The 23,971-nt window shown below is 38.1% G+C and overlaps 1 protein-coding gene across 1 annotated transcript; it reads left to right on the top strand.

Annotated features, from left to right (window-relative positions):
• Positions 1-5,264: 5,264 nt before the first annotated feature.
• On the top strand, positions 5,265-23,922 carry dnajc24 (DnaJ (Hsp40) homolog, subfamily C, member 24). The gene is made up of 5 exons (XM_066700516.1): positions 5,265-5,671; positions 6,257-6,422; positions 14,834-14,972; positions 23,466-23,534; positions 23,717-23,922. The coding sequence occupies exons 2-5, from the start codon at positions 6,315-6,317 to the stop codon at positions 23,851-23,853; spliced, it is 453 nt and encodes a 150-aa protein (XP_066556613.1). The 5' UTR covers positions 5,265-5,671; positions 6,257-6,314; the 3' UTR covers positions 23,854-23,922.
• The last annotated feature ends 49 nt before the right edge of the window (positions 23,923-23,971 follow it).

Below are 23,971 nucleotides of genomic sequence, written 5' to 3'. Positions count from 1 at the left end.
TTTTTACAACCGCTGCTCTGATTACACTCGTCTTCCATTATGGATTTCATATATTCTTATAGGAAACAATACACATTTTCACTGCTGGCTGGTGTGTTTGTGCAATTCCAGAACAAAATAAGGATTGTACAAAGGGGGGTGAAATGCAATGCACAGACCCATATTGAACATCTCATGGGGTTAGATGCGTCAGATTTACGTCACTGCAATTGTTGCTGGGCATCTAGTGGTTCCCGGGTAAAACGGCAGTCTTTTTGACTGCAAAATAATTATTGTATTGTTATAATGAAATAGAAGTCAAAATTTAAAAAATATTCTCCGCAGTACTGGGGAGAAGATAATAACAATCAAAGGCAACTGCTGTTGTTGTTTGGTTACTTTCTTCCTGTTATTCTGATCTGGTCTGATTTAAGGTCAAGACTTTTTAACCAAGAAGATTCCTTACCTTGAATTTAACAGAGAGAATGATCCTATTGATTTAATTTTACAATTTTTAAAATGGGTAAATACTGCCAACTTCTGTACACAGGTACAAGAAAGACATATCAAGTGTGGTAATACAGTAGTGACTTCTAACAATGAGTTCACGTCCATAATAAATACAAGGTTAATAGATGTCAACTACTGTTGAAAAATTATTCAATGTTGAATTAATAGAAGAAGCCCCACAAAAGTGTGTGTGATGGGGTGGCCAGGAGGCTCAGAGATAAAACCACAGGTAACAAACTGGCACGAAAGCCAAAACAAAAGTGAACAAAATGGTCTTCACTGCGGCATAACAAGACAACACACACACACACACACACACACACACACACAGCTTTCTTGCTATCCAAACTCTCCCCCAATTAACCCCTAATGTTTTGCACACACAAGTATGTTTGTCGCCTACAATATATGTTAAAATGTGTGATGGAAAACAGACTTCCAGATGAATTCCATTATCCAACATAATCCGTCTAACGGGAAATCCGTCTCCCATAGGGGTAATTATTGGTCAGTATTAATGAATGATATAAATCATTAAACTGTAATGACTTGGCTATTTGTAAAACTCAAAATTGTGTAACGCCTCTCTGTGTGAAGAAGTGTCTCCTGTTTTCTGTCTTGAATGCCTTGAAGGCCAATTTCCATTTGTGTCCCGGGTGCGTGTGTCCCTGCTGATCTGGAAAAGCTCCTCTGGTTTGATGTGGTCGATGCCTTTCATGATTTTGAAGACTTGGATCAAGTCCCCACGTAGTCTCCTCTGTTCCAGGGTGAAAAGGTTCAGGTCCTCAGTCTCTCAGTAGGACATTCCCTTCAGACCTGGAATAAGTCTGGTTGCTCTCCTCTGAACTGCCTCTAGAGCAGCGATATCTTTCTTGAAGTGTGGAGCCCAGAACTGTCCACAGTATCCAGATGAGCTCTAACTAGTGCATTGTACAATCTGAACATCACTGCCCTTGTGCTCAATTCTGCACTTTTGACAATATACCCTAACATTGTGTTTGCCTTTTTTATTGCTTCTCCACATTGTTTGGATGGAGAAAGTGAGGAGTCCACATAGACTCCTAGGTCTTTCTCATGCGTTACTTCATCTAGTTCTATTCCTCCCATAGTGTAATTATAGTGGATATTTTTGTTACCTGCATGTATTACCTTGCACTTGTCTACATTGAATTTCATCTGCCAGGTGTCGCCCACAACTGAATATTATCTAAGTCCCTCTGAATAGCCTGTGCTGCCGAGATTGTATCTGCTGAGTCGCCTATTTTAGTATCATCTGCAAATGTGACAAGTTTGCTAACTATCCCAGAGTCCAGATCATTAATATAGATTATAAGAAGCAAAGGCCCTAGTACTGATCCCTGTGGAACTCCACTAAACAACCTCACTCCAGTTAGAAGCGACTCCTCTAATTGACACCCTCTGTTTCCTGTACATCAACCAGTTCATAATCCATCTACTTACATTACCCTGAATGCCTACAGATTCCAATTTGAGGATCAGTCTTTGGTGTGGAACCTTATCAAAAGCTTTTGGAAAATCTAAGTATATCATATGAGAGGAGTGTTGCAGGCCATATCAGAGCAATGGCAGCTGAGGCCCAAACTAGAATTACTCCAGGAGAAGATGAGGAGCAGCCAGGGACATCACAGGGACTTCATAGCCAGGCACACCACCATTGAAATCCTGGAGACATTCCCTCGCCTAAGAAGTCAGAAATTGGTAATTGGTAATTTATTCCATGTATGGAATGCTCTACCACATGTACACTATTCTGTGCATTGTAAGAACACTGTATATCCTTATTTATTATTATTAATATTGAGATGGTAAAGACATATGGTGAATTCCAGAGTGTTGTGTGTGTTTTGTTCAATTTAAACAGCAGCTATTGTGGGAGATGGAGGCTGTCCTTCTGGTGGACACTGACAGGATGGTAGTCACACAGCTGGACAAGACGGCACCTCAGATCCTGAACAGAGCACTGACATACCTTCTTCAAGATGTCTGGACGAACATGAGCAGAAAGGTTAATGTTTCTGATTAGTCTCAAATGCATTCTGAATGCGTAATAGGATATGCAATACAAATTTCCAAGTGTTTTAAATATGTTCTGTGTATTGCCTTTCAGGACTACATTTGGAGGCTGCCATTTTACTCCCGCCATCCCTTTTCAGAGAAGATGCGTTTCTGTTTATGGTTAAAGAGGTCTGTATCAAACTCAAATTAGAAGTAATTGAGTAGATTTGCAATGTTTAAAGGTAAGCTTTAAGCTTCACACACACACACACACACACACATATATATATATATACACCGATCAGCCATAACATTATGACCACCTGCCTAATATTGTGTAGGTCCCAAAATAAAAAATATCGTAACCAAAAAAAAAAAAAAAATTGATAAAAAATGAAACAATCGAAAGCAAAATGTATAGAATTGTAAATCAAAAAATATATATCGAAAGAAAAAAAAACTTGAAAGCAAATAATGTTAAACCGAGAGCAAAACTCTCTTTGCTGGCGATGCTGCGATCTTTCGCGCAGGTTTATTTATTTTCGTTTCGAGTTTTGTTTGTTTTGCCGTGGGGGCGGGGTTTACAGGGAGGCGTGGCTTCTGGGTCTCCATTGGCCCGGCAGATTTGAGTGACGGCTCTTCTAACCCAATCAGTGCGCAGGTGGGCTGGTCTGACAGTCGCTCTGCCACACATCTGACGTCACCGCTGACTGACCCCGACTGAGTGGAGCAGCTACGTGCAATTATAAACAAAGCGTGCTTTTAATAAAAGTTGTGGACAATCGCTTTCTACATATTACATGTGTTTATTTCATACAGCCTTTATTCGCATCTTTATCGATGGCGCCAGTAATGTTGTAGGTGACTGTGCATGTGTATATGTGCATGTGTGTATGTATGTGTGCATGTGTGTATGTATGTGTGTGTGTGTTTCTTACCTAAACATAAACTGGCACATCACATGCTCTTAATGAATACGATGCCCCTCCATCTGCCTCTTGCTAAATCCTGTGATCTCCATCAGTCTGGCGCTGTTATCTGAGCAGCTGAATTAAAGTGCTCTGCAGGTACATTAATATGAACATGATCTTAACATGTCACTGTGCACGGAGCCGGTGAGTGCTGTGTTGTGTGTCAGTGCTGTATGTTGGGCTCAATGGCGGTGATCAGTGATTGCGCAGCTCTTGACTGCAGGTCTGCGCAGACAGGGGCTTTAATGCGCAATGAACCGGCGCCGCTGCTGAAACTGACAGGCGATACCATCCAGACCAGCCCACCTGCGCACTGATTGGGTCAGAAGAGCCGTCACTCAAACCTGCTGGACCAATGGACACCCAGGATCCACGCCTCCCTGCAAATCCCGCCCTCACGACAAAACAGACAAAACTCGTAACAAAAATAAATAAATCAAATCAAAGAAACCGGCAAAGATCGTAGCATCGCAACACGGCAGTTTTGCTCTCGATTTAACATTATTTGCTTTCAAGTTTTTTTTTTCTTTCGATATATATTTTTGTGTTTACAAATCTATACATTTTGCTTTCCATTGTTTTATTTTATCTCAACATCCATTTTTTCTCAACTTTTGTTTTGTTTACAATATATATTTTTGAATTCGTTACTTATTGCACTAATTTGAGCCCGTACATTTCTAGTGTGCGTGTGTTTGTATATACAAAATCATACATATTTAAAAGATCGTATTTGGAAAGCAAATTCAGTTATAGCATGTGTGCCCCTTTTGAAAGGGCTGCATATATAAAAACTAACGCTTTTTAAAGGTTCTTCATGAAACCCAATCATACATATTTATGGTTCTGTGTAGAACCAGGGCTGATGTGTAACATGTTTCAGTTGAATTCTCACATAGATTGTAGACAATTGTAGTTGTGGACTCTGTATTTTCCAAAGCAGTGTTGTTTGGAGTGAACCACCTTGTTATTACCCCTGAACAAATTGGATACGTATATAATCAGAATTACAAGGTCATTATATTATTTTTTATAATTCTGAATGAATAAAAATAGGTTACCAATTATCTTTCACTTGCCTACATTCAATACACACATACTGTACATAATTACAGTACGTAAATAAGTAAATATCAGGGCACTACAATACTACACCATGATTCTCTTTAATTTCTAAGTACACATCATTTTGCAATGAATAACGTCTGTTTTGTATTGGAAGCTACCACATACTCCCAGTATGACAGTTAATATAAAACAACTGCGTACATCTAAACATGTAACAATAATCTATATAGTTTTTGTTACTTACATGTTGTTTTTTCTTTTAGTTATCTTCACCTGTCCTTGTTCTATTACTGTTCTTAATTTAATTCTGGAATGACAATAATGTTCTAGAATATCATATATACCACATACTGCATTTAATTTTTAGACAATTTACCCATTTTGTTTTTACTGCACATAGTTATACTTACATGATACAGATTTAGATTTACACTAAGATTTACCAAAAATATGCAATGATAATAATAGGCTACTAACAAGTTTTTTTAAAAATAATAATATGGGCCTGATTATTACAGCGGGATTGCATATAGAATGAATAATAATAATAATAATAATAATAATAATAATAATAATAATAATAATAATGTTATAAGGAGAGATTGAAAAGCTCCTGACCGTTACGCACGCACGCCGCTCGAGGCGCTGACGCCTTTCCGGAAGTTGGGGAAATTCCACCGGAAATGAAGCGGCTGCTGTGGCGCTTTGCGTGGCTTATTCGGTCCGACTAGGAAACATAGACAACATGCTTCTGCTTCAAACTAAACCATTTTAAATTAATTTCTTTCATGTTTCATGTACATCCTTTTTTTCTGTCTATAGATAACTGCAATGAAAATGTGCAGTGCGTTTACTGAAAGCGGTGTAATATTCGTCTTATTTTGATATGCATTTAGAATAGAAAATGTGTAAATGGAAGTGGAAACCATGTTATTCTCTAATTCAAATAAACAGTTATTGGTGTGTAATGATATTTATATAGTTTGGAATGTAGCTTTGGCTAACATGACAGTTTCCCGGGGAAGTTAAAAAGCGGTGCAGACATGTTCATGCGTTCAGGCTGGAGCGGCTTGTGGAAACGGATGGATGACTTCCTGCGCTTTACAGACTGAACCTGCCAAATCAAGGTCTGTGTCATTAATTCAGTAATATTTCTAATCATTGTGGTAGCAGCTGTATTTTTTTATTTTATTTTTTAGCCAAACTAATCGTTTCCCGTCCTTCCTGAGTCAATTATCAATTCACACACCGGCTTTAATACGTCAGATGAAGCGTCAGATCCACCTACGAAGCGCGGATTAGGATTGTGGGCTAGTTAGCGGCTGAAGCACTAAGCCTCGGCGACTGTCCTTTCCCCAGTTTTCAGAAATATGCCTTTATTTTGTTGAATGCTTTGTTGACAAGATTGGAGCTTGATATTGCTTTATTTCTGAACGTTATCGTCCCAAATTTGCTGAATACTTGCTAGTTTCCAAAGTTTGTGAAAATCATCAATATGAATACAAATTAGCAGCTGCGTAACATATTCTTGTTACTCAAATAAGAAACCTCACATTATTGTCATTGGACATTAATAAGAAAATAATATGCATTCCATACATATTCCATAGATTAATTGCATTCCATAAATCTTCTAAAACCACAGAAAAACTCACACACATGTGGTCTTCAAAGAAAATGTTAATTTAAAAACAACTGCTTTTTTCTTACAGGGTTATACAAACTAAACACTCAGAAGATGGTAAAAGTGAATTGTGAATCCTGCACAATATGATGGATGAAAATATCTGTCAAAAAGACTGGTATGCCATTCTTGATGCCAATCCCTCAGAAAACTTTCAAGAACTGAAACAGAAGTACCAGAAACTGGCACTTTTGGTATGTACTTTGAACCTATGTTTTTAGTGAGAGTTGAACTTAGTTATAATTTTGTCACATTGCCACATTGAAAATAATGGCACAGTTGGATGTAACAGCAGTTCTGCTTTGGCTCAGTGCAAATGCCCCTGAGGAGGTTTAAATAACTTCATGATCATTTGCAGAATTATTATAGTAGTTACAATTGCTTCTCAGAGCACTTCCTGTGACCTTGCAGTGACTGAAATCACACCACACATTAGCACACAATCATATAATCACGTCATGGACCGACCAACCACTGCACACAAACTTCAGTGAGCATATGTGGGATGTGCTCGTTCCAGTCCAATTTCACCCACTTCTTGGGACTCCTACTGTGCCAGGAATAGACTGCACATCAAATGCCAAAATCTGAAAGTGAATTATTGAAGGTCACATCTTAAAAAGTGAGAAAGAAGAGCTTTATTGTTTTGCTTTAAAAAAAAAAGTATGAATTATTCTCTGTACAGTTTGTAGCTTTTCTTCCTGTCCCCAACCCATTTTAACCACAGCTCATTGACTTCAGGTGACAAGTAATTTATCCAAAAACAGGACACCTTTCAGTGATTGTTTTCAGTGTTTCTTCTAAAAGCATATATATATATATTTTTTTTTTTTGCTAATATTGACTATACAAAATAAATCGAGTTAGCATTGTGTGTTCGTTCTGTGTGAGAATAGCATTTCGTACTTCTGGTTTGATGGTTTGCCAAGTCATGTTACTTGTTGTCAGCATTGTTAAATGTAGTGTATAGTCTCCGAACAATTATAGATTGGAGACTTTGTGCAGATGTTATACATTTTATTTATTTTTTAACTATACTCAGCCATTCACATAAGTTAAAAAACAAATATAATTCATAGGGTGGTTATATATTATAACCACAAAAAACGTACCAGTTAACATGTTGTTATTATTAGTAGTTGTGGTAATATTATTAACTATCTAATTTGAATAATAAACTATAAATTCAGCCAGTAAATTATTATATCAGTTAAACTTGCTCCATACAACAATACCTTATGGATTAATTTACTCTGAAAAATACACATAATTCTGAGGGGTTCTGGATACACTATGTAGTCGTTAGAAACATTTCCTTTTTTTCTGTATGAGAGCCTTATTAAAACTAGATCCTAACATGATATTCGTATTAAGATTTGTTTTTAATTATACAGTCAGTACAGTTTTCAGACTCCTCTTATTGTATCATCAGCATCACCGCTTTTAGGTGTAATGCATAATTGTATTTTAAATGTGATTAATCATGTAGAATGGATTTCACTACATGTTCACCCTATTCGTAAGTATTACTGTCTGCATACTATATTTAACTTAAAAAGAAAAGCAGGAAGACTTATATATATATATATATATATATATAAATGTGTGTGTGTTTTGTATGCGATTTTCCAGTTACTCTTTAACCTCTATACAGTTTAAAAGCATGACTTGTTTGGACAGCGTTCCAGCGCATTCTGTACATTTGGAATTAGACTGTACCAGAACTGTCAAGCAGCCTTTCTTAAATATAATAATCCATTCATTCACTTAAATAAATAGAATTTGCTTGAGGCAAAACCTAAACACAATGCATTTTTTTTTTTAATGTTCTAATTTAGTAATTCCTCAAACATTAGGTGGCAGTAGCGTGATGTTATTGGCCTTTGCTCTGCCCCGTGATGGTTGGCTTCTCGGAGCGTCGGTACAAGCTGAGTAAAAAATGATTGCAGTTTATTGTAGAGGGGGAAATGATGTATAGTCACTTCTCCAAGTGCTTTACAATCGCCAGCCCTCCTCATTGTATCCCTGCCTTCCCCAGCTCCATTAGCTCAAGTAAATGAATATTTTACAATGCGTGCAAGAGACGGCAATTAAAGACCGTAACTCAGAGTGGGAGAAGACACTATTAAAAACTCAAGCTTTTTATTCTGTTATGTATTTATGACAAATTCATTGGCTACATGGCAAGGGAAAAATCCTTGCAAGGAGGAAGAAGTTAGAGTTAGAGAGACAGAAATAGAGAGAGAGATTGTGTGTTTTCAAGTGTTCCTGGTGCTTATTTTGTTTTTTGTTAGATACAATATATTTAAATACTTTTTTTTTTAATCTTCATGAAGAGACCACAAAAAACGTACCAGTTAACATGTTGTTATTATTAGTAGTTGTGGTAATATTATTAACTATCTAATTTGAATAATAAACTATAAATTCAGCCACTGCAGTGCTTCAGAAACACTACCAGTAATATACTGTTATAAATGACTATCATACAAATTTGGCACCTTTCGCAGATGTCTGGGTTATATTTAATGGTATTCCAAGATGCCGGAGTGGTAAATGGCCCCTAGAACTGCTGGTGACGGATGAGTGGGGAAGTTGAGAAAGAAGCAGTCATAGTGAAAATGTGATTCCAATGCTGAGTGAGATCAGTAAGAGGTGTATTTAGCGTTAATAAATTGTACTAAAATGAGGAGGTACGTGTAGATAAAAAAAAAAAAAAACATATCGACTGCAGACATGTTAAACTCACTGAGAAATCAAGGGACTTTTAAACCCTTACAGTTAAACGCAGCAGTTGAAATCTGATTAAGCTGATACACATTAAACTGGGATTGGATTTCACTGCCGACTGTTTGTGTTCTTCGGTATTTATGTATTACTGCGATTCACTACATCAGTATTACTTACGGGATACTATCAATTTCAATTTTACACTGCCCTGCTGCACATGTGCTACACAGTACAACATCTGAGGAATCAGACCGAGACCTGTGTGACAGACTGAATTGTTATCACTGCTAGGCAAAAGGTATTGTCAAGGCTAAAGTACCTAGCTGAGCACTTCACACCTGTGAGGAGACGGCGTCTGTGCTCTGACAATGAGATCGGTGGGCATGTTGCAGTTTTAAACTCTGCAGATGAGACACAACTCTGGGGGAAAGTATATATGATTATTTCTATTATTCTTTTACAAAGATGCACCATAGTGCAGTGTTTCAGCATCAATCATCAAGAACAAGCAATGCTTAAAAATAAATGAAAGCCTGAACATATCCATGCTAATTCTAACATAAGATAAGTAGTTGAAACATCAAATGACGGTAAACGTGCAATGTTTGAACATAATCAATGTTAATTCAAATCTCTGTACTGCACACTCTCACAGTGTATTCGTTCTCAATGGATGGCACTGTTTTTCAAGTTGCGCTGTCATTTAAACTTCAAGCTGGCCTCCTGATGTTATTTCTCATCCAGTCAGACACAAGCATGAGCGACACTCACTTACTGTACACCACTGGATCTGCTCAAGTTCTGAACTTAAAGATGATGTTTCTATTTCAGCGAGCAGCAGCGCATGCCAGTCCTGTTTACATCAAATTAACACCCTCGTGCTTTTATCCCACTTGTTGGTCCTAAAAAAGATAGCAATTCCAACAGGATGAGTTTTTTTCAGGATTTCTATAGATTGTAGGTTATTTTTAATTAACACTAAGGTGAGACTTTTAGGTTAAACCTTATCAAGTGTATGACTCAATCGGGAGGCAGGGGATATATATTTCTCAGGAAGGAATACTCACCCCATTATGAGGCCTAATAGCCAGGTTGCCAACCCCAGCCAAAACCAAAATTGTAAGCATAATGTGTGCATAGCATGAAATCCTATGAATGTCGCTCTGGTGTCAGGGTCTGCAGTATTACTAAACAATGTAATTGATGTAAGACATGAAATTCCATAAATGTAGACCATGTGGTAGAAGTATACTGACCATGAGACTTTAATTAAGCATTTAGAGCTGTATGACCTTTTTAAATCATCCACAGGGGGTGTGTCTGTATTGCTGATAATAACTATATTTTTTCAGGTGGCATATTAGTAGCAGTGGCTAATTTTTTCCTTTGTTATATTTTATAATTTATTTTTGGTTTGAGGCCTGGGAACAGAGTGCTCTCTGAGGGAATAGATCTGACTCCTGCTAGGTATAATTAACCTTTAGACTTGGTGTTCGAAATGTGTAAAATCTTGTACAGGTACAGTTACCTTGCGACCTTTTGTGATTGCCCCCCCCTTCTATTTTCTAGAAGGAAAGGCAGCTCGGGGATCTCTAGGCCAACACTGCAGTGTCATTAATTTGGCAGAATGATCAATTAATGAAGAGAAGTGCATGAAAGTGTTGACAGAACATACTACCTAATTAGAACCTGATGAACCGTGAACACCTCAAAGCAAGGTGTGCTCTACGCTTAGGAGGCAACAAGCATCTTCAAAATAGGAAGAATCCTAAATTTGTCTCTGGACTAATTGATAAAATCAAACTTTTGATTCCAATTTGCATTCCATCTTACTAAAACTTTTTTTTTTTCGATCGGTGTGTAAGTTAACTTCTGTATTTGTAGAAAGGAGAAGTACCCAGCTAGGTGGTCTACATAACAAGTCTTTTGTACGTAACGTCAGTCTGTCTCCTTCACAAATTTAGACCTTCATCTTATTACCATTTAGCAGTTTTTTTACTTAATCAGAAAAGGCACAGAGACAAGATTTTTTTTTTTTTAATATTAATTTTATTGTAGCAAAGGTGGATTTTTAATACTATGCCATTACAATAATGTGCCATTAATTTCCACAAGCTCACTAATGGGTTTAGGTTTTAATTGGATTCCTGTGGCTTTTTGGCATGTAAAATGAGCTGTTAGAAAAGTCCCTTTTCTGCTCAATGTTCCCAACACAAATTATTTTCTACAGAAATTAACTTGGCTGCAACCATACACAGTGCAACGTGTATTCCTCCAGGTGAAGTAATTGCAATTCTCTGAGGTAACTCCAAGACATAGGTGTTGTTAGCAACAAATAGTAGTTATGGATTTTCTGGATGAGGAAGATTGTTTTAATCTAATAACTGAATATCTACCTTGTGTGTTGGCACAGAGCTTTTTTCTATTATCTTTGCATGTCACGTGTCATGTCAGAAGAGTGCAAGCCACTTACCGCAAAACACAAAATGTGAAACTTGTAAATACTTCTGTTTGATAATAGCTCATGAGATTTGAAAGGAATGCGTTTACGTGTAGTTATAAGAAAACATCCCACATACAGTGTGATAGTGTGATCAGATGGGTTTCTCTGCATATCTCTGGGAATGAAAGCATGGTACTTATAGGGAAGTACTGAAGGCCAACCCATCTGATCACACTATCACACTGTATGTGGGATGTTTTCTGATGGGTTTTTTTTGGTATAAAAGTTGCCTTCCTATCCTGAAATATGGAAATTCATAAAAAACACCTGAAGCAGATGAGTGCAAGTTGATTTATGTATCAGAGGGCTTGGTATGGCTTACCAAATAAAGCCCTTTAATTACCCTGTCAAAGATAGTACTATGGATAGCATTTTCTTTGCTTCTTTTTTTTTTTTTTACTTTTAAAGCACAGAAACTATTCTGCTCTCCACAGTATCTTTTCTAATCTACACCATTTCATTTAGAAAAACTCAAGTTGGCTGTAAAGAATTGTATGCTTCAACGATTATTCTAAATGCGTTCAAATTTTGTCCAAACAAGGTCAATAGGTTATTGAGAAGAGCATCTTGCCCCTCATACCATTGAGGGGAACCTGCTTTATTTTGGGGCTGGTTTGAGTTCTCTGGTCCTGGTGCCTTTGTTACACTTGAGGAAAGGATGGATTCCACAACATCCCCCAATATATTGTGAAAAATTAACCTGGAGCACCCCTAGTAAAGACAGCCAGGCTTAGTTACAAATGGACTTCCCAACAGCATAGTGACCAAAGCACACATTGAAGATCAATGTTTTTGAGTGGTCATCACTATTTCCAGACCTCATTCCAATAGAAAATGCGTGATTTGAACTGAAGTAAATAGTCCATAAGTGCAAGCCACGTAACCTGGGGGAGTTGGAGGAGTGGTCAAATATCCCCCCTAAGAAGCTGGTGTACCTATTCAGAGACTACAGAAAGTGCTTCCTTCAAACTGCATTCACAACATACTGATTGCCAGGATATGAATCCATGTGAATTTTGTATATTTAAAAATGTTACTAGTCTTGACATTTTATTGATATGTACAATATTGATAATCATAATCAAGTTTTTGACTTCTCCGCATAACTATATTAGCAAGATACTTAGCCTTTTTCTTGGTAAATATATGAAATGTATTAAATGAGGAATATTCTCAGTCTTTTATGTACATTCGCATTTTAATTTGAAGATGCTGAGCGATATTCTCACTCAGCTACTTTTGAGTTCAGGAGTAAGTGCTTTGGCTGACATTTTTCAACGTTTGTTTTTGTGGAAGCTCGTGTTAGGCAGTGCTTAATCTTAATCTCTGCATTGGCAATCAATATAATCCCCTTTTCCTTTGTATCATATACATTTGGAAGCTTTTAAGTAAATTGAATCAATGTCCACATTTCAAAGCAATGTTAAATGCAGTAGAAATTGCGGCTTTCCTGTTGTTTTTAATTAAAATGTAAAATGGAAGATTTCAAATAGAATCTGAAGAGCCCCATTAATTTAAATGCTTGAGCTCTCGAGGGTTTTAAGATGGCAGTCACATGTTATGTTTTAGCGTTGTACATAAACAGTTTAAGGTTTTCAATCCTGTATTTACTGTCAGTCAAGGTGATCTTTCTCATCAGAGCTACGCCGACACCTGTTACATTTATTCTTCATCTCTGACACTGGATAACAGTTATGCTAATTCATGTGCACTATTACTGACAATGGCATTCATAATATATTTCATGATTTATCCATCGTATTCAAGTTTAAAGATGTTTCAGAGTTTTTAATGTTTAACACTTTGTTGTAAAATAGGAATTGGCCATAGAACTGTACTCTTGCTGTATCGCGCCTTGTTCTTCAGTTCCATTGCCATCAGTAAAATTCCCTGAATGGACAACTTTAGTTTATCACGACTGCTATCATTTTGTTTTCATACCTGCTTCTCCCAACGAAGAACATTTTGTACAAGGTCTCTACTTTTTGAGTGCTAGACTTAGCAATTCGTTTTTTTTCTCACATTTCTGCTGTCTTTTTTTGTTTGCCCTTTTAAACTGTAACGCTGCGGATGCTGACAAACAATTCAAACTTGATGAGAAAAGCATACGGCTTTCAACAAATGAACACAGTCCCCAATCACAAAGCAGAATGGGGCTGCGTATTTTACATTTAAAGAGTCTCTTAATGATTCTTGCAATCAAGGCATGAAGTTGATTTTTGGATTATAGCAAAGTTGATTATTTTTTCATGTCTTTCTTTTCAGCGCATCCATTTACAAAGTGGAAACAAAAAACCGATAACATCTGAGTACAACCGCCACGAATTTTAATTAGTTTTAAAAGTAATTGCTTGAAATGATTAGTTGAATTCAGTTAGTCGTCCTGTTACTTAAAATTAAAAATATAATTATGCGAGACAGTAATTGGCCTGCCAGGACTGTTGGTTATTGTGGTTCAGTATCAACCCTACAGTGACCATACAAACACACAAACACACACACACGCAAGGCCCTGCCTGCCAGTGCCAGATTATAATCACCGTCCAGCTCAATGCTTGCTAGAAAGGATCTAAGTTGTTTTCTATTTTTCCCCCCCTATGGGCAAATACTAAACCCAGCACTGGTGAGAGCTGCGACCCTCACTAATCTGTGGGCACAACGGAGGAGCTCAAAAACCTGCAGGAGAAATTTGAGTTGTTTTATCAGCAATAAATACAATTGAACAGGAATGCCAAATTGGGAGCAAATGTGAACCTCCCTCGAGCAGTTTTGATATTTACAACAAAACAGTACTTCCGAATTAATTAATCATGTTTGTGTGTGTGTGTGTGTTTATTAAAGCGAGGATAAGTAGGCAACCTGCTCGGGAATCCTAGTGTCATCTCACAGTGCATTCTTCAGGGTGGGCCTTTTCTTCCAGCGTTTTGGGCATGAGGGATATATGTTGTTCTGCCTCAGCCATCACGTTGTGAAAACTGTCCTCGAGGTTTTTCGCCTTACATATTGTACGGCACTGCCTGGGTCTATTTTTGTTTGCTTTACTCAGCCTCTTTTGGTAAATTGTCCAGAAGACGAGCAGGTCCATCAGCAAATTACCCAGAAAATGCTGTCAGTGCAGGTTGTGACATCAGGTTTTTACCGGCAGATTCTCAGTGACTCCTGTGGTCTAATTAACCTGGCTGCAGTCTCTTGTGTCTCGGTGCTAGTGGCTGTTTTTTTTTTTTTCCTTTCTTCTATTTTGCATCCTACCACCCCTCACCCGTCACCCTCTCCCACCTCAGAACAAATAAATCGGATCTGATGAAGAGATTTTTATTTATTTATTTTTTCCTCTATCTTTGTTTCACTCTCTCTCCCCCTCTTGATTGGCAGTATCACCCAGACAAACAGAGTCCAGATGTGCCACCAGGAGAAGTGGAGCAACGTGTACAGAGGTTCATTGAAGTCGACCAGGCATGGAAGATCCTGGGCAACGAGGAGACAAAGCGAGAGTACGACCTGCAGCGGCGCGGTGGGTCCCTGCCAAGCCATACCGTGGTGTTCGCAGTGCAGCCCGCAACCCCATTTACAGCGTTGTATTTGTGCAACACAGTGCGCTGCGTTGATATTGCTCAGACCCAGCCCTGCAGTTATCCTTTCCCCTTCAGATTGTTGTGCGTCACTTCAGCTTTATATAAAACACTACGATAGAGAGAGTTTGAAATGTGAAACTTTTCCTTCATTTGAGAAGGAAACTGGGCCCATTACTTGTACAGAGAAGCAGCATGGTCATTTAGTGTATCACAATTGTATGAAAGGTATTATTATTAGTAGATGTAGTAGTAATCTAGTTGCCACCAGCCCCCTGACTTATTCTCCTTTATTTGGTGTCCCTAATATTCAGCTAAGCAGCGAACAGTACGAGTTTAGTCGTTCAAACGGTACATAACCAGAGAAATCCCGAATACAATCTGAAAAGGTCAGTTCAGTTGAAGCGGAAATCAACCCAGTTAGCATAACTTAAATTATGCAAATATCTGAGATTTCCTGGATATCTCTTTTCAGAACTTATCCAAAGGTTATTTATTTATTTGGAAAAATCACATTAATATGTATGAACGTACGTGTATATGTTGGTATAAATAATTTGTCTGAGAGCAAAAAAAAAAGGTATTGACAAAAATCCAGTCAGACAAAAGAAAAAAACACACACACACAAAGAAAGCATATATTTCTTATTCTGCATGTGATTTTACACAGGCAGCACCCTACTCTGCAGGATGCATATATGTGAAAGAGAAGCAGAAAAGAAACGGGCATTAAACTAAGTTACAAACAAGCATGGTATTTGTTCCCTTTATATTTCTCACAAAATGCCTCCTTAGAGCAGAGCAAGGCAGTAGGGAGTAAGAAAAGGGGGAAATATAGGTCAGGTCTGTCACACATGGGCTACTATTACATGAAGTGATAGGCTGCCTTTCTCCCCTTGCCTGAGGAAAGAGGTCCCTCAGCCTTCCATTAGACCCTTCAATAAATGTACATCCACCCCACACCATTAATGGGGAGAGTCACTAATAGTGTATTGCCTGTGGGGAAAACACTCAGCTGCACTCGGTAACACACTCTTGTCCAGCACTGACATGTAGGCAACATCATTTTTCAAAGTGTCTGATGAAAGCACACTGCCATCACGGGCTCATATTGACTTGTTTCCTATTGTAGGGTGGCACACAATCGAAGCTTTCTCTCTCCTGCAATGATTCAGGTCCTACTGCCGAGGTTAAAATAACTTCCGAGAAATAAAGGTTTGGTCACGTTATGCTTAAAGGAAACCGAAAAAAAGGAGAAGAAAAACAACAACAACCGTCTCTGGAGATGCGTACCTTGGAGTGCATAATGGTATATGAAATGTGCTATCTCTGAATTCGAAATAAATTGTATAACTGTGGATGTTAAGTATGCAGAGTGTAGATATAACAGCTTTAAGTATGTTTTCCTGTTACTGTCAAGCTTGTTAGCTCCGATCCACGTTTAAAAATACCCCTTCCAGAATTGTGTGTTTGTATATTCTGGGCTGCCTGTCACGTATTGCAGAAGTCTATTTTGTCTGGGGAATGTTTTTTTAAATGTGGTGGTTGGCTGGTTTAACAAGACTAGCTGGACTAGATATTGACGGCTTGCCCTGGGTCTTGGGGGATTAAAGTTAGCATAAAGAGAGACTCGGGTAGTAGTAATAAGGGTAATATCTGTCTGGCACGCATTTTAAAATGGTTAATTGAGAGCAATTAAGATGTTTTTTGTGCGTATAATTTCAGAGATTTTGGTATCAAACTAGATTGGAATATGAAAAGATTACAATAATGGATTATTTGTTATTGATGCAGTTTAGCCTTCACGTCTGTACAGCCATTTTTACCAGATACAGATTTCCTATATTTTCCTAAAGGAATATATATCTTTTGTGAAATTCAGATTAAGATGTATGATAATGCAAGAATATCTCTCTCATAAAAGACCAGATTGATCTGTATGTAGTAAACATGAATGTTTGTCAAGGTGTTTTTTGAGTTCCCCCCCTATAAAATATTCCTGTATTTACTTTAAACCAAAAACATCCACTCATAAAGTCAGCAACAAGAAGTGTTGTAAATAAGACCAACAAGCAGACTCCTTCGGATGAACAGTCAAGTCTATTCACTACATTACTTCAGCATAATTGGTCTGTTTTATGTAATACTCATTATGATTGATGACAAGCATCTTCACATTACTGTCGGGAAGAAGAAAAAAATGGATTCCATACAAATTGTTCCAAAGACTGATTTGTGCACATAAAATAATCAAATGATCTACAACAAAATATTGCGAAAGGCTTGTGTCTAAATATTAAATATGAGCCTGAATTTCTTCTCCTGCTTCTGGGCTCGGCGCGGTAAAACAAGCACAGTGACGGTTACATAAAATATTGTTGTGTTTTTTTTTTTTTTTCTTTCTTTCTTCATGAAAGCATGCAATTACTCACAAAAATAATTGAATTGCAAGTGAAGACATCTTCGTGTAGTTTGCCCGGTTTATAATCAGGCTGCCCCTGGTCCTGTGTCCTTGTTATTGCAGTGTTTAAAACCACAGTTTAGTCATGCTTGAATAATTACAAATCATTTTATCATTTAATGTGCACCGTTTAATTGCCAAAATACAGTGGCCGTTTCACAAGCTGATGTCATATATCTTCTGTGTTTTAGTACGTTGCCTTAATGGGGCCACAAAAAAGATTTTTATTTTTTTTCTGTTGCTGTGAGTGACCCAGCGAGACCCCTTGTAAAGCTTTATTGAGCCAAGCTGCTAATAGTTGTTTAATGTTATTCTGTGGCCTAAAGAATCTTAGTAGTTCTTGCTTTTAAGCCGCTTCAATTGCAGGCCTGTAAACCTTACTGATCAGCCATTCGCTGTGTCCTCTGATCTGACAGACAGGACAATAGAGTCACACAATCCCTCCACCTCGCATTGTCAGGCCCAGCCATTGTACAAACTGCACTCGGGGTTGGAGGGGGATCGCTCTGAAAGATTTCTAACACCTTTAAGCAGATGTTTGCAGAGAAACATGAATGTAACGCCCAACAGCTTGTCCTAAGTGCTCCTTTCAGTGCCCGGCAATTGCAGCTTTGCGATACATTCACTGCACACCGGTGTGGGGAAGACACAAACGCGCATCTGGTCACTAACGGAATCTGTGGCAGAATTAACTATTCGCATATGTGTCTTTAATTCTGGTTTCATTTCATCACTTTTAAAGATCCTGTTTTCCTAACCATCTTCCCAAATCCAAAATAAAATAAGTAACAAAATGGTTGTACTAAATCATATTTTTCTCATTCTTCTAGATGATTACGTTAATAAGTACATTCTTAACCACTTACATGTATGCCAATAAGTTTGCATTTATACTGTTTGTTAAATAGAAAGATCTCGGTGACTTTGACTGGTGTCTTGTGAGTTTGAATATTTGGTCCCTTTTGGAATTGGTCACTCTGAGTGACTTGTTGAGGATTGCAGACGGCAGGTGGAGGGGTTAATGGTTTGTTTTCAGTTGTATATCTGTAATTTAGGTGTCTATAAAATGCCAAGCCATGTAGGATGATGTTCTCTCATTATTTCTAAAGATTGGCTTGTCTAATTTGCTGACACTTTCGCTCATCACAGGTTCTTTCTATTTTTTTTTTTTAAGGCCCTGGGGAATAGACAGTGAAAATTTCATTCCAAACTATTTTTGCCATCCAGCTTGCACGAGAGAAACCTCCAACAGGCCACTCTTGAAACTAATTAAAGAAATTGCATGTTAAAAAGAAGAACCTGTTAAGTGCTAATTACAGTTTCTTCACAAATGGTTTTATTTAAGGCTCAGTGAGATGGAATAAAGTGTTACATATCACCTTTTTTTAAATCGATAATCCTTTCCTCTGCTTATTGTTTAGCTGCCGCGTGCCGTATTCAGTGTTTAGAGGCTGTGCAGCGATGGAAGTATTTCATATTTACACGTGCGTGTATCAGTATGTCGTGTTTAACCCCCGTGCGTGATAAAATATATTGCAACTGCTCCTTGTGAGATCCCTACGTCCAGCATGCTAATGACTCGTCACCCCTATGGTTTGGGTTGGTATAAATGGCTGTACTAGGGCCACTTTCGTTTCCATCTTCCCTGACATAACTTTGCTTCTATTCCTCTCAATGCACATCTCAGCATTTCAACCAACAGTATTTTGTCTTTGCAAATTCAGCAAAGTGTCAAGCTTTGCATATTGTGCTCCGATAGCTTTAGTCTCACCTGAAATGACTCCACAGCACCTTCATGTCATGTTTATTTATTTATTGTTTTCCCTGTAAAAGGCACTAATGCATGTATAAGTACTGCTATATTGAATTATCAACTCTAATTAATGAATTATCAACACGCATTCCAGTCAAAATAAAAAGTGATCTGGATTTTCCTTTCAGTCTGTGTGTAAAAATGAATGGGAATCTTTTGGATATAACTTGGGGCATTTGAGTCAAAAACGATACTTATGTGTACAACTTGTTCCCCCACGGAAAGCACGTTAGTCATTGAAACTTCTGGAAAGTGGCCACACCAGCAGCAGAAAAGGGGTTAACAGACCGACCGCTAGAAGCAGCGTGTATTGTCATGGAGACCCCTCCCTCTTGCTGCAGTGTCCCCTGGGAGCTCCCCGGTGGGGTCTGTGGGGGCCATGCTGTCAGGGGCTCCCGGCAGCCTCCGCATAGAGCTCCTCTGCACAGGGATAAATTGCTCCCTTCAGCAGCCCGGGTCCATGTGACAGATCAAACATGTGCCTTTCAGCGAGCTGAGGCATCGTTGATATCCAACTTTGTTCCTAAATGCACTAACGTGTGTGTGTGTGGTTCGCCAGGATTCCTCCTCATTCGTAGATAGTGACAAAATACCATGTGTGAACAGGATACAGAGGTGAAATCTTTCAAAGGACTTAAGAACATAAGAAAGTGTCCAAGCGAGAGGAGGCCATTCGCCCCATCGTGCTCGTTTGGTGTCCATTAATATCTAAGTGATCCAAGGATCCTATCCAGTCTGTTTCTGAATGTTCCCAAATTGTCTCTTCAGCCACATCGCTGGGGAGTTTGTTCAGATTGTGACGCCTCTCTGCGTGACTTGGTGTGTGTGTGTGTGTGTGTGTGTGTGTGTGTGTGAATACGCTTATTTAGTACACAGGAAAGGTTTTTTGCATTTTTCACTTTACAAGAGCAATATCTGGTTTTATTGTTGCAAAGCTGGACAACAACATATAAAACATCATGTTAGATGCTGGTATGATTGGTGACTTTTGCTGAAATTGTTTACAGCCTAGTTTTGATGGGATGTTGACTTTGCAAAGCAGCAGAACTCTGCAAAAAAAAAAAAAAGAAAAAGCACCTGCTATTTTCAATCGTGTACCATGAGAAAAAGCATATGAAAGTTAGCTGTGACCAAGTTACTTTTAGTTACTATTCACTACATAATAACACTTAATAAACTTGTTCCTGTAAAGGTTTGTTCTTTGTTTGCAGTTCCCGGTCTGTGTTTACTGCACACATTAACTTTCACTGTTGGTCACTGGAGTACAGGCAAATCCGCAGTTAATTTAGATAACATGTCACAAAGATTGAAGAGCCTCACCCCCCGCAGGGAAGTCAGGGAGATGATATGCCATTAATGAATTAAGACTTGCAGATGTTTGCTGTAGCTCCCTCTAGGTAGACCTTGAAGGTAGAAGCTCTTCCTCTGGTGCTTCCTTGTCTACGTTGGGATAGGCAAGTTAGCGAGTGGCCAATTGACCTCATAGTCTCCCTGTATATGGTTGTGTGATGCACCATAAAGTATGTGATTAAGCAAAACTACACTGAGTGCACATACACACTTGAGTTGACGTGTGGTTGATCATTAAATTAGCCACTAGACTATATCGCTGAACTACTTCTGAAGTACTTCCCTAACCTTCTCTCCAATTAGGCTCACTGCGTTTTTACCTTCATGTAGACTTTTTCTTGACAGATCGAGGTTGAAATGTATCCCCTCATGTGCCCAGCTGATAAATTCTCATTCATTCATTCATATTCACATTGCTCTCTCTGTTTGCCTCTGCCTCACTCGGCTGCCTCTTATAAAATAATTGCAAATGGTGGTGGAGTTATCTAAATGGGTTACAATACATGAACGATGATATTAAGTATCATCTAAAGCATATATTGGGCTGTTTTGGCATTCTGCATATGTTAAAACTATAATCAATATAATTATTGTAAAGGTCTGTATGCGACCAGTTCATTAATTTAAATTAAAAAAAAATTGACCTCTGTATAGTTCAGTAGATTACAGTTTTGATGGTACAGAGGGAAATTAAAATGCTACGTTGTGTACATTATATGAATGTTGAATGAAATCTGCACTAAAATTAAAATTAAAGTAACAAAAACTTCCAGACATCAGTATCAGCAATTGGAAGGAGGAGCTTTATTTACCATCGGGACAATTCCTATTGAATTATGGCTCAAAAATAAACCATTCATAATTCCTTCTTCAGATCTCAAACAATCACGTCTATGGTTTTATGATGTAGTTGTGGAGGACACAATTTCCTGTTGCACACAGAGCTCTGTGCTAGAGGTCCATGGATGGCGTGTTGAGAGCAAGTTCCCCTGTTGTGATAATTGGCACGAATCAATGAAATACAATATTGACATACATCTCTAAGTCTTGAGCCCAGTAGCTCTTGTAAATGATGTAAACAATACAGGAATTTGCTGAACTATATAAGTGGATCTATTATTCATTTTATCTTTGATTAGGTCCCAATTTGCCCTTTCTAGCTTGGCATGGCAGGGCAATAAAATTGATTGTTTGGGCGCACTAAAATGAACTGCGGTTCTTTGTATTCAAATAACTGGAATCTTATTATAGTTTGAATTTTGTTTACGTGGAGGAATTTTAAAGGCTTTTGATGCTTACACTGTATTATCCAATTAAGACTAATGTTAGAGTCCAGAGGTTCAGCTGCATTGCTATAAGCAGGCTTCGGAGCACTCAGATTGTACATTTACAGTACGACGACGGCCGTTCTGGGAGTAGGAGTCGTTTCGAAACTGTTCAAAGGCCTCTGTTGGGCTGTTTCTGGGAACTTTTTGAATCCTCATTAACACACAGACCTGCCCGGCGGAGGTGTCTACTGTACTAATATTGTCAGAAGTGAAATCACCTGCATACCAGTGAAGCAGTGTGCACTGAAAGCCCGGGCACAACATGAGAAGAGCGCAGTGGTGGTCTTACGTGACACTCTCTCTTTATTTTTTCCTTCGGTTTGGTCAGCTCTTACTTTCACTTTTTATCAGAATATTCAGTTTAAAACAAAGTTCCAATCTTCTTTCTGCAGATTTTAAGGGAGATCCTCATTTGGGGAATCTGAAAATTTGCCAATCCGTTCCAAGTCCGTGTAAAGCAGTGGTTGAGTTGAGATGTTGGGTTTGGAAATGGCTCCATTTCAGTTTGAGAGTTCATCACCTTTACATTTCACACATACAATTGACCTTGATTTGCAGGTCAAAGGCTACAATGGGAGGGAAGGAAAAAAATAAAAAAATCTCTCTGGCACTGGAGTGAAAAAATGTGTTGATCTGAACTCTGCTGTGGCTGTATCTGGTTTACTAAGTGCTTATAAATATTGCACGGCTAAATGGAAATGTTAACATTTCCAATTGCAATGGCAGCTCATTAAATATTAAAGAATTAAAAAGCTTTGTTTTACCACAAGAGTGAAAAAAAGGTAAACTTGAAATGAATAACTTTTTTAATATATAATTCCGTGAGTTAAATCATCCTTTTTATTGATGCCGCGCTCCTTAAAAGGGCTTTCTTCCCCCCAGCAGGTGCCGAAATGTGTTACTGTCTTGAAAACGCTTGAATGTTTTAATTATATGTATACCTCGCAGACCTCTAATTATATCATACTATATTTCACCATTATTGGCAGGAAATGGAACTTTCCGCACCCTTATCCCAGGGGAGGTCACAACATCAGTACTAACCAGTTCACACTTATCTAACAATTAGCATAAATTTCATACCCATCACTGAGGTAAGAAAATCACTTTACAATTAAGTCACATAAAACTGCGTTGGAAGCACGTCGTCCTTCGAGTCCCGCAGTCGAGCTTCGAAAGACAGACACCGGCGCCGAACACACGTTCCACTAACTCAACGCCGAAGAGTTAAGGCAGTTGAAAATTATGAGGTGCCAGAGAGATTAGTTTCCCTCCCTCGGAGAGCGCATTTGTCCGCTGTAAGAAATGTACAAACATTATTAAAGGGTTTGTCCAAATCTTTGCTGTATTTGAACTTGGGAAACTTGAAGAACAGCAACATCTTCCAAAGCTTTTACAGATGTATCTCAGTTTTGCACATGCCATGCACTAACACAGTGCGTAATAACCGAGTATTAAAACTGAACTCTTATTTCCTTTGTAGCCACTGAACTGCAGCAGAGATGGCCAGTTGATGCTCAAGTTTTTCTTGAAGATATGAACTGGGTGGATGGTGAGTATTTTCTGTTACTGTACCATACTTGTGATAGACTTTGGCTCAGTTGGAAAACTAATATTTTCAACTGCAGATCACAAAAGCCAAAATATACTTTGAATGTGCTGTTTCAGCATTGAAAATATTTTAACTGGATTTCTACACTTTCAAATATTGACAATATCTACATTTACTTTCAGGTGAGCAGGCCTATATGTATGAATGCCGCTGTGGAGGAGAATATATACTTTCTAAAGAAGATGCAGAAGAACATGTGTCCATTATCTGCTGTGATACCTGTTCCCTTAGTATAGAAGTCAATAAATGTAGCTTCTAAGTTCATGTAAAATGTTTTCAATCACTGTAAGATTGAATGCTTTAATAAAAGCAAAACATTTATTTTTAATTGTGATGTGATTATCTTGTAAACAATATTACAGTTGAGGCAGAGATTA

This window comes from Amia ocellicauda, chromosome 4 (genome assembly GCF_036373705.1).
Source record: "Amia ocellicauda isolate fAmiCal2 chromosome 4, fAmiCal2.hap1, whole genome shotgun sequence".
NCBI classification, from domain to species: Eukaryota; Metazoa; Chordata; class Actinopteri; order Amiiformes; family Amiidae; genus Amia; species Amia ocellicauda.
The sequence above is the reverse complement of the archived record's forward strand: the minus strand, read 5'-3'. Positions and strand labels throughout refer to the sequence as shown.